The 12005-nt window shown below is 45.0% G+C and overlaps 1 protein-coding gene across 2 annotated transcripts in view; it reads left to right on the top strand.

The window, feature by feature from the left end:
- Positions 1-12005, top strand: part of ALK (ALK receptor tyrosine kinase) — a 322024-nt gene that overhangs the window by 300578 nt on the left and 9441 nt on the right. For both annotated transcript variants that reach the window (XM_032989384.2, XM_042789515.1), the window contains exons 21-25: positions 2169-2259; positions 3198-3262; positions 4163-4292; positions 9934-10031; positions 11110-11202. In XM_032989384.2, the coding sequence (XP_032845275.2) occupies positions 2169-2259; positions 3198-3262; positions 4163-4292; positions 9934-10031; positions 11110-11202 (477 nt within the window). The remainder of the gene's footprint in view (positions 1-2168; positions 2260-3197; positions 3263-4162; positions 4293-9933; positions 10032-11109; positions 11203-12005) is intronic.

Genomic DNA, 12005 nt, shown 5'->3' with positions numbered 1-12005 from the left:
TCATGTTGTTGTGCAGGCATGTACAAATTCTCATGCACTTTTAGGCTCATGCCCCTTTTCATAAGAAAGATGCAAAGCTGCAGTAGTTAGGCTTATGTGGAGGGGACTAGATTTTGGAAGTCTCATCGACCTTTTACAGGTGCAGTGTTAATCTTGTGGGACTATGAGAGGAACTGAGGAGTCATCATCAGTAATTCCGACACATCTTTGTGCAGACTGTGTGATGAATGGCCCATTTCCAGTATTAACTGCTGAAATGCTGGGAAGGCTGGGGCTTGTAGGAGGCTCTTTTAAAGTCTTTGATGGGATCTTTGGTAAACACAATGACATTCTTAAATACAATTGCAGGAAAAGCAATGGGGTTTAGACTGTCAGACTGTATTAAAAAGACAGGAGTACAAAGCCAGCAGGATAGTCATGTCTAGATCAGTATTTCTGGAAAGTCTGAAATAGTCTCTTAAGAAAAACTTGAAAATTCAGAATGGGAATTCTTTCCCACCTTGCTCTACTGCAGGATGCAGTACATGCCACTTGTGAATGTGACATTACCCTGGTACTACGCAGTTTTACACAAACAGCCAAGAAATGGAAGCAGGAGAGCTTGGAAGACTAGGGAGTTTAGGGTTTTAAAAAAAGATGATGCTCAGAACAGTCTATACAGTTTGCAGTGTTTTTCTGTCTCTTATCTCATTCCCCCGTACCTGCACATCTTGCTGGACTGCATCTGGAAGTTTCCAGTGTACCCTGTGCTGCTGCTGCCTTTGTCACTTGGACTCTGAAAGGATTTTTGAAGTGTGGCAAGCTGCAGAGAGCAGAGGGTACAGCTGGGACTTGATAAGGACAGGAAAGGTGGACTTCTTGATAAGAGGGTGTTATGGGCTGTGGAGAACTGTTTTATACCTTCAGTTTGTAATGAGTTGGTCAGGCATAGCCAAGAATAGTGTCTCAAGCTGATACCTATAAAATGTTATTAGAAGAGGTGGTTGAGTCACAGGCAACTCAAGTCCTCACTGTGGTTTCACTGCCTAGACTAGTTTTTATCCTGGCAAAACTACAGACAGAGCTTATGCAACAGGAGAGCAGATTGTCCTTAGCAGCACCTCTTTGAAGAGACAGGAGGGCAGCAGCCCATGCAAAACCAGTCTGCGATAGACCAGAGAACAGTGCAGCACTCAGGCCAGACCTGGCTCCATAAGGAAAGCACGAGGTATAGGAGAGAGCCTTATTGAGAGCCTTTCACACAGACCAAGATGCAGGAATGTCTTTTGGAGGCACAGTCTACTACCGCCCAATGTGCAGCCCATGCAGGGTTAAAAGGGGCTCAGGATCTGGCATGCAGCCTCATTCTCTGCCACTTTGCTATGTTGTTCTGACATGCTACATCTGTGGTATAGCTATTGTTGTACCCGCTGACTTAACGTTAAGCAACTGAAGATTGAATACAGATACGCAAAATCTGTATCACAAGGATATAGGACAGAATCTGTTGTGTGATTACTTTAATTCCTTTCTCTTTTTCTTGTGCCCTTATTCAAAATAAAACTGTAAATTTTGTAATATGATCTGTGCCAGAAACGATTCTCGGCGTGAATTCCTAGAGCCAGGTGCTTTACAAAGCACCATCATCACCATTTACTGGCTAAGGGACTTACCCAGAATCACAAAATAAATCAGGGGAAGATTTAGGGTTTAGAATTCAGGTCCTCTGAGAACCATTGTGCTTCCTAGTTTCTTGTTCAGTGCTTTCTTTAATGGTGATGCATAAACATCATGGGAACTGTTAAAGTGTTTAGGGTATGCGAACACCAAGACTTAAGACCTATCTTTATTGACCTGCCTTGAAGTGCCCATCACTAGAGCACTGACACCAAAGCCATAGAAGAGTGCTATCCATTACACACTGCAGTGCCAGCAGCTTGATTTCACTGGGGATTGTTCACTTCTGAGGATCACTTTCCCTACCATTCAAATACGTTGTAGGTCCAGGAAGGATCACATCAGGGTCTGGTCCCCTGCCTAGTGTGAGGAGAGGTATTGTCAGTGTCAATATCCACTTCTCCCTGTTTCACTACCATGAAAATTGTGAGCCCGTTCTGTGAGCTTTGACCACAGTGTTATAATGTGTGTTCTCTGTAGTAAAACCTTCTTGTCTTCTCTGGTCTGTCCAGGGGTTTGGGCCACGGAGCCTTTGGTGAGGTATATGAAGGTCAGGTGGCAGGGATCCCCAGCGACCCCACTCCCTTGCAGGTGGCCGTGAAAGTAAGTGACAGTGTATGAGTTATCATGATGGTTTCATGCACCTTTCACCCAAGAGTCCCAATGCATTATAAACATGAAGATGAGTTAAGCGTTACTATAGCACTGAAGGATGTGGCTAGAAAGGTTGCTGCTCTGTTGCAACACTTTAATCTGTCATAGTGGTGGTACAGCTTGTAGCATATGGGCTTGTGAGGCTATTAAAAGAGGTCTGTAAGTAGTAAATAGGCAAAGATTTCCCTTACAGCTGCAGAAGACTGCAGGTATGAGAAATAAATCCATCCTCTGTCCATCTTCCACTTGCTACACCTGATGTGGTAATCTGTGCAAAACCTTTGAGTCAGAGGCCAAAAGTATTCACAGGGCCAAGAGCAGCTGGCACATATATCAAAGAGCCTGCAGGTAGGAGATGGCTGGTTTTTCAGGGATCTCACCACTTCCTTACAGGATGGATATGCACTGGATGTGAAGCTAAATCCTAAGAGACCCTGGCAGGATTCTCCAGGCCTTCAGCAGCCTAGCTAGCTTGTTTTCTCCTAGAGGTTACATAGCAGCACAGTCCTACTGCTCACTATAGCTCATAGCCCTGCTGGGAGGTAAGAATATTGAACTGTCAGAGTGCTCAGGAACTGTGGTCTCATTCCTCATCCTCTATACATCAGACTCCCATATATTGAGCACTGTTCCTTGTGCACTCTGGGCTGTTTCCTTTGCTGGGAGGAGAATGACAGTGGCGTTGATGGCCCATGTGTTTTGATCTTTACCTTTCAACAGGCTTCACAGTCTAGTTTAGTAATGGTCTAGCTATTATTTTAGAGCGAGAATTCTTTTAGAGAAACACGGATTGCTGCAGACAATGTTAGTGCTTTTGACTGTGCCAGGTGTTCTATATCTGTAAGTTTAAATACCTTCTCCTTGTCAACTTGTTCTTTCTTTTCCAGACATTGCCAGAAGTGTGTTCAGAGCAAGATGAGCTGGACTTCCTCATGGAAGCTCTCATTATTAGGTGCGTATGAATAAGATGAGCAACACTTCTGAGGCTTGCAAAGCCCAGCACTGTAAAGAAAAAAGGTGCTTTGAGAGGTGATGTCCATGCAACACATCTATACAGTAGTTTTAGTGCATGGCTGTCCATATTTTACAAAGAGGATAGTCATTAACATCCTTTTCTATTCTTACAAATGAAGGGGCACCAGATAATTAAGGGCTACATTTTCAAGAGGGTCCACGCTGGTTTTCATTATCCAAAGTGAAAATCTTTAGGCCCAGTTTTCAGAATTGATAATAGGGTCCTTTGATTTCTCTTAGAGATCAGAACATGAGGTAAAAACAAACCTTAAGAGTTTGAGTTTGACTAGTAAAAACTAACAGTTGATGTTGAATTAATGCTGCTGTCATGTCACATGTCAGTGACTGAGTCCTAGAATCCATGGAGATAGTTTCCCATCATGTTGAGGTCTCAAGAAATAAGGAAGTATTAGGGACTAGATCTTGAGGTCTACATAAGCAGATCGCTGTGTCTGTATATTCTTTGGAACAACTCTGCCCTAGCTGAGGTTCTGCCCCTTGGATAGGGAAACTGGGAGCAGACTTTTCTGTTATCAGACATCCTCTGCTTCCTGCGGCCCACAAGTCTTGCTGTAACCCAAAAAGGATGCAGAATACAGAAAGAGGGAAAACAGCCAAAAGCCACTTCCTCCCCACCTCTGTTTCTGCACTAGGCAGACAGACACAGAGTGTAGTGATAGCATTTTATCTTTATTCAGTTACCTTTACCTCTGAAATTTGTTACTTTCTGAAAAAAAAAAAAAAAAAAATTCCCCACAGCAAAACATTTTGATTCTTTTCTGCAATTGTGCTTTTTGGATCAAAGCTGCTCCGTAATTGAGTCTCCGTGTCTCCACAGCAAGTTCAACCACCAGAATATTGTGCGCTGTATCGGGGTGAGCTTGCAGGCACTGCCCCGTTTCATCCTGCTAGAGCTCATGGCTGGAGGTGACCTGAAGTCATTCCTGAGAGAGACACGGCCTAGACCGGTAAGAAAAGAGAAAATTGAATTTTATTTAGTAGGCTGCTGCCACAAGGCAAATACATTACTATAAAAGAGCTGATCCATGAAGCTACTATTTCCCAGCATTTTGGAAGGTCAGAAAGTTTTATGTTGCTAGAAGACCACTGTGGGGACAGGACACAGATGTATAGGGAACAGATGCTGTGGGGGGTTATGCAGAGGTGTCTCATCCCTAGACTTTGCTAGATAACGCTGCAGATACTATCTAAAGAAAGAACAAAATCAAAGTTAAAAAAAAATGTTAAAAAGTTAAACTCTACCCTTACCTTCCTCACACCAGCTGGGGGCAGGTTGGGGGAAAGTGTTGAGCTAGTAAAGATAAATCTGTTATTTAAACTGCTGATCATGTGCATTTCTGTGGATGTCTGTCTGTGCAAGTTTGATGCAGGCAAGGAGAGAAAGCCTAAAGCTGTTGGCTTAACAGCAAATATCTTTCGTCCAAGTTTTAAATACTTTCCCACTGAAATCAGCATCAATAGGAAATGAGGGTCAGTTAGAAATGTGTGAGAAATAAATTGCGACTTCTGGAGAGGAATCAGTATTTCAGAGTAAAGTTTGCTCTGAGTCCGTGGATCAGAAAGGCACCCAGATGTTGAGGTTTAGCACCGGGACCCAGCTTCATACTTTCTCTCTACATTTCTTTGACACGGGGCAAAATGCCGGATTTTATCGGTACAAAAGAGACATAAATTGGCCTTAACCAGATATAAATAAGATTCTTCCTCAAGGCGTCTGGAAACAGATCAACTTTGTATTTTTCCCTTGCAGTCTGGTTTCCAGACATATAAAATGGTCTGTGTCTCTCAGGAGCACCACAGTCTTGGATAGGTTGCAATAAAGTGGCTCCTGCCTGGATAAGAAGGCGAAGCACCCAGAAAGTCAAGATGTTTGAAATCTGAGGAAGCAGTCTTTATAAATGGAGGATGGTTTTCTGTAGCACCTAGAGATGCTCTTGGTAGCTGATGGGCTGAACTTGGTGGTAGATGAATGGGGAAATTCATGTTTTGCAATGTGGGCTCCGCTCTAACACAGTACAGAGCACAATGGCATGGGCAAGGTGTGCTGCCTGCTAGGTGCTTTGTTCAAAACTGCCAGGACAGGCTGTGCCAGGTGTGTGAAGCGGCAGGTGAAACAGGATGGTGTAGGGCAAGGGCATCCATCACTTTGCAATGGAAGCATCTTTTTAGCTCATTAAGTTCAAGAGAGAAGCCAGCTCAATAACGATGAGAATCTTGTGAGGAGGCACTGAGAACATGAGTCCTGAACAGCAGGAATTTTTACCTACTTGCAGTAAAGTGAACCAGTTGCTTTTGTAGACGAAAAGCCCTTAATCTTTATAGGATGCAGTCATGGGAGCGTTCTGATCTGATGGCTTGCCTTCTGTTGCCACTACCCGCCCCAGTCATGGGTTCCTCCTTGCATGCCAGGGCTTCCATTTGTTAGCTGTAGCTCTGTGCAACCCCTGTGAAAGCTAACTCAGAAGAGGTGATGGTTCACTCCAGGCACAGCATGCATTACTTCCTTGATATTTCTCTTTCTGCCTTCACTGTCTCTCTTTCCTTTCCTATTTTTTCCTTGTCTTTCTTGCCCTGTTTGAGATTATCTGAGACTGACCACACGCAAGGACTGTTCCCAGCACCTTGAAGATCCTCCCCTATCCCTGCAGTTAACTTGATCCCAGGACTGATGCTGCTGTTTTCTGCTCTGTCCCATGCCTGTCACACTTCAGGAAAGCTGAGGTTCAAATGCACAAGGGCAGTTGCAAACTGGAACTGATTCAGAAAAACAGTTTCCCTTCTCCCTTTAACAGTTGGGTGAATGTGGAGAGCTTGAGTGTGTACAGACACAGATCCACACATTTCTGCTCCAGTTCTAACACCTTCCTTCCCCTTGCCTTTCCCTGCTTCTGCTACAACACCATGTGGTCACTGCCTGGCAAGAATGACAGGGTAATTCATTGTCTGGTTGCCGGGGCAGCTTCTGAGGGGCTAATGGCATCTGTGAGTGCTGAGAAATAAGCCTCTGGTGCACATGTTTGACTGCTGGCTCAGAAACTATGAGGCTGGGAGACTGACTGATGAGAGATGAGATGTGTGCGGGACATTGTGCTCTGTGAAGTATGGGATCCAGCTGTGGAAGTGGATTTACCCTCTGTGTATGCTTGAGGTGTGAGAGAGTCTCTGTACATAAAACCCATGGCTCAGTACTGCTGGATGTATCTTTGCACTGCTCTTAATGAACCCTGAGCTGCTTTGTTCCTCCTATTGCTCATTCAAGGAAGACAGGCAGAAGGTAGGCATAGCAGACTGGGTGTCTAGCTTTCCAGGCCCATTAAAGGAAAGGAAAGACAAGGAACAATGCAGACTAAACAGACTTCGATGAGCTTTGCTCCCAACAGGAATTAATTGAACACACAAGACCTAGCTGACTGACTCAGTAACAGAGACACGCTGCTTACTGTGCAGTAAGTATTACTGTTGTCATTTCCCCCTGTTTTTTTCTAGTTTTGTATTTACCATCTGATTTCCTTACTACCTTGTCTTTCCCACCTACTTCTGCTTTTAGCCTGATCGCAAGAGAGATTTACATGTTCATTCTCTACCTTCATCCCTCAGTTGCTCTCCCCACTCCCCTGCCAGTAACTTCAAATTTATTTGCCAGTTTCAGTCCAATTTAATAGAGGTGTGAAAGGCATTAATTTGGCATTAATTCCAAGGCTTCAGGAAAATGAAAGCACCATGCTGGAGCGACCACTGAGCAAAGCAGTAGACTTGTTTGGCTTGCCACCAGCCAGTGAGAACTTGTGTGACTTGGAGCAAGACACACACAGCATGCTGCCGTGCACTCAGCCACTGAAAAGTGTGGAAGGTAGCGGAGGGAATGGTGGAGGAGTGGGGGAAGCCAGGGAAGGGGAAATGTCGTTTTGAGGGATATGAAATGGGAAGCTAGAGCTACCACAGGAGGTATCTCAGGGCATGGGATCCAACTTCATGGGAGATCAAGATGCTGCCAGCACAGGTTATTGCATGTTGTTCGTCTGTGTTCGTGTAAATAATGGAAGCAATGTTCCTCCATCAAATAATGATTTTTTTCTGGACTCTATGCAAGAATGATCATATGCATAAACCAAATGTTCATTCAGTATCACTGATACAATATCAGTGACTCTTGTAGAACATCGTTAGTTTATGCCAGCCAGGTCTCCTCCATAAGCTGCAGATTCATACTTCTCCATGCGTCCAGGGTTTACATCCCCAAAAGTTTTCTGTGTTCCTTTTCTAATAAAGTTTCACATCTATTACAGGATTACCCCTTCCCCCTCATCTGGAGAGAGGCAGTCTTGGTAGATTCAGAGATGCCTGGCATTGGAGCCTTCGCTCATTATGAGTGTTGTAGAATTGTCTGTTCTGGGAAGTTCAGTGCTGATCTTTCTCACACAGAGCACAGCAATCAAAGAACAGCTCTGGAAGATAAATCGTATACGGATAAATGATTCCCCTCCTTTGTGTTGTGCAGCCTGTTGCACCGAGCAGTGATTACACTGAACAATACACAGAATTTCATTCACCTTTAGCAAGATTCAGCCTCACCCGGGGAGGTGTCACAGTAGTGCTTCCCGCGTGCCCACTGCTCCGAGCAGCGGTGCATTGCAGCGGCATTGTCCATTCGTCTGGGGAGCAAAAGCTGTAAAGTGAATCTTTTGGTGTCTCAAGGCTGCTCCCCTTGCAAAATGAATCCCAAACCTCCATTTTTCAAACAAATTACATGGCTAAATTGTCCTTGGCTGGGCAGTCACATCTGTTTTAGGACTGTGTTTAGCTAAATAAAAGGTGGAAAGAATTCATCCAAGAAGGGGAAGGAAGGGGAAAAAAGGGAAAATGAGAAAAAAGCCATGCTGTTCAAATCAGCTTGTGGCTTCAGCCTACTGACTGCCTTGCAGTCTAGCTCAGGTCTGGAATCGATTGCGCAGTAAAGAATTGGGCTTTTTACTCTGTTTTCACTTTAGGTTTCTGACCCTTGCTCAGAAGAGGAGGGAATGGGTAGATCGAGATATTAATTTCCCTTTGGTTATGCTCTGAAAGGGAAAAAGAGGGCATCTGCTTCCTTTCTTACTGTAGCCATCTTGTGTAGCTGATGAGTCACTTTAACTCACAGAGGTAAAAAAGGTTATTCCCCCCTCCCCACAAAACGGTTCAGGTGGAGAGGCTTTACCTTTTCAGGAAACAGCTACTCAACAAAAAGAAAGGTTTAGGGGGAGAAGCAGTCTGGTGTTTTAAAGAATCAGTTAAGTATATATATGAAATGAGCTATACTGTATAAAAAATAAAATATAGGCAGGTGATACATAGTCACAAATTTTGTGATATTTTGTTTTATGGCACCGCACTGAAAAAAACAGGCTTTGTTCACACAGAAATGCAGCATTTTTCAATTATTTCATTAGTCAAATATTGAGGTTTTCCCTAAGCTCTTCAGAAGACATCAAGACTTTTTTAGGTTTTACCAGCCATTGCCCGCTGTTTGCAGCAGGCAGCAGCCAGTAGTTAGAACCTGGACTTATTTCCAGTCCCAGTTAGCAGTGGTTTAGGTAAGGTGGGATGGCCAGCACAGCATTACATCAGTCTGGAGATATGTTTCATCACAACAGATGGGCTGGCAGAGCCAGCAGTCCCTGTCACTGGAGAACCCGTGCTGGTTTGTACATCGGTGGGGGAGACCCCTGGGCAGGTGTGCCTTTTGGGCACTGGGCAGAATGGTAGGTGTCATAAGAGAGACCCAGAGAGTGGCGTGGGCTTGTTTGGTCCCACAGCTAAGGCCACAGATAAGCGCTTAGTTAGCAGATGGCTGCTGTGGAATAAGCAGTCACTGCCACCCAGTTGCTTGTCATCGCCCCGCTGGCTGCAGCGGTTTCCTCCTCTCCCACAGCACTGGCCGCAGGGATCACTGATTCACACCTCAGTGCAGGAGCTGCTGGTTTGGCTTCAGAGGCCAGCAAACGCGAGCCAGTGCTAAGCCTGCCCTTTTCACTAAAGCATCTGGCTCCTGCTGGCGAGGGCTGTGGACTTCATCAGAGGGGCAGGAGCAAGGAGTTGGCAGCCTTAGTCTTCCATAGCCGTTGGCTACGCAAACCTGTGTCAGTGCTCTGAGGGGCAAGATAAAACCTACACAGATGTGGAGGAGGGAAAGAGCAAATGTGACTCATGCCATTATACAAAATGTCATTCTCATTGTTCAAGGTGACTTTAGAGAGGAGCTAGCAATAATAGAAAGAAACTGAGTGAGAACCAGTTCAGGCTACAGATCTCAAAAATCATTCCGAAGCGTCTCCCATGAGAACTGGGGGAAATCTGTACAGGGGCATCCCAATGGAGCTAGAAAGTCAGACCCAGCTGTTCTGATTCTGTCCCTGGGATTTGTATGACATTGTGCCTGCACAGCCTTTGCATAGTTCACAGTTATGAACTCTCTCTTGCGCATTTTCGTAATCCCTTCGTGTATTAACATCTGAGCTACATCACTTGTTGGAGAGTTCCCAGCGCTGTATCAGTGATAAATTGTGCCATGTTCTCACTTTTAACCCACGTTTGTCCCTTGTCTTTTGGTAGAATCAGCCCTCCTCCCTTTCCATGCTGGACTTGCTCCACGTGGCTCGTGACATTGCTTGTGGGTGTCAGTACCTGGAGGAGAACCACTTCATTCACAGGTGGGTGAACACATCTGTGTCAGCATGGGGCATGACTCGCATACATGGACGCATAATGCCCTGCTTGATGTTTATGTCCTGCTGCACTCTAGTGGCTGGATACCTTTAAACAAGGTGAATAAAATCAGAATAGTAGAAGCAATTAACAGAAAAGGTGCTATAAATCAGGTTGCAGAAGTCTGTAGTTTTACCAAAGATCCTGAGCTCTGCCTCAGTGCCTGCACTTGTGCACCCTGTTTGGCTACTCTGCAAATGGAAACACAATCTTGTGACAGAAATCTTCAAAGCTCTCCCCATCATGAACTTTGCTTTGTGCCTCTCTGCTCATTCTGGAACCCTTTTCTTCTCCCTCTTAAAGAATGGCTGTACAAGGGCAACACCTCATAACTATTGTTACCTGCTCCTGCAGAACAGGGTGTTTGGCAAGTGTCTAAAATTCTGCCCATTGAGTAGAGATGAGTAGAGAGAGATTGTAGTTCACTCTTCTGAAAGAGTTATCCACCAGGTATGCCACCATGTTATTCAGATCTCAAGGTTTACTTCAGCCCAGCAGAACGGGAGCTGGAGCTTTACCTGCATGCACAGATTCAGGCCCATACCTTCAGTCTTCAGAGCAACACCTGCACATTGTTGTTCTTTCTGTCTCAGACCATAGGACACACGTTTGACAATATTTGAACAAGCACACTAAGAACAGGTCAGTGGATCATTCCCCAGACAGCTCAGTGTTGGGACTAGTACATTGCTGTAATCAGCCCCACTGCTTACAACTCCGTAGAGACTTAAAAATAGCTCCTGGGGTGAAGGGAGGCTCACAGAAGGCCCATCCTTTCAGCTGGAAGATGTTACATGAAGTTTAAAGAGAAAATGTTAAAGAGCAGAAATGTTCCTGCTGTTGGGGTAGATTGGATTTTGGGACATCACTAGTTATCCATGAATGCTGACTTCTCTGGCTGTTGTGGGCTCTCTGCAGCTCAGGAAAGAAGGTACTATTCTTTGTTTTCTTTCTAGCTTGCAAAATTGTCGAATGATTAAGTGGTTCTTCTCTTTCTGTTGCTTTTCTTCCCTTTCCTTGTAGGGATATTGCTGCCAGGAACTGCCTCCTTACCTGTCGAGGGCCTGGGAGAGTGGCTAAAATTGGAGACTTTGGAATGGCCCGGGATATATACAGGTAGCAGAGCTAAGCCCAGGGTATCTGCAAGTGGAAGCTTGCTAAAATGAGGGAGGAGCAGTGTTTGTGCAGGAGAGCAGGCTCGTGTGCTGCTCCATGTAACCCTAGCAAAATGAGAGTGGAACCCACCCTGGTGAATCCCAGTTAATGCTTTTTTGGTGTTTGCCTTCACCTGTAGTTTAACAGTGCTCTGGACACTTTTCTCACACACAACAGCTTTCTTCTGAGTAACAAACTGTGATGGTCATGGAAGGCATTTTTCCTCCCTCTTGTACTCTGTCCTCAGTTTCTCGTCTTTACTTCCTCCACACTGAGTGGCACTGATGTGCCCTTTTGTTTTGTGATCCCAAATCATTCTGAGTTTAATCTCTCTCCTTGATACTACCCCTACCCCTTTGGTTTGGTGTCATCAGTAAATCTCCTCAATTTACTGCAGATAAAGGAGGAAGGTGCAGAGGAAGGTCAGGAAAATATAATCGCCCAAACTGGAATTCAGCCAGGACACTGGGTTAACTACTCTCTGCTCTTGCAAGAAGTGCCAGGAAATCTTTAATGACCACGAGCAGTCGGGGCTGCAGTTTGATATCTCATCTTCCAGATAGCACCTCCAGAACTGCAGTGCCATGTCCTGCTGTGCTGAGGAATTGATTTGCCTCTGACTCAGAGGGAGGAATACCTTGTACTCAGTCACGCTCACTGTTTATTCCAGTGCCTTGCCTTCTGTTTCTTCCTGCTCGGGGATTCTCCTGTGCAATTCCTGAGCCAGGCCTGGCTCTGCTTAGCTTGAGATCTGACAGTATCAC

The sequence above is a fragment of the Tyto alba genome, unplaced genomic scaffold (assembly GCF_018691265.1).
Source record: "Tyto alba isolate M040663 unplaced genomic scaffold, T.alba_DEE_v4.0 Super-Scaffold_16, whole genome shotgun sequence".
Taxonomy (NCBI): Eukaryota; Metazoa; Chordata; class Aves; order Strigiformes; family Tytonidae; genus Tyto; species Tyto alba.
This window is presented reverse-complemented; position numbering and strand designations above follow the sequence as displayed.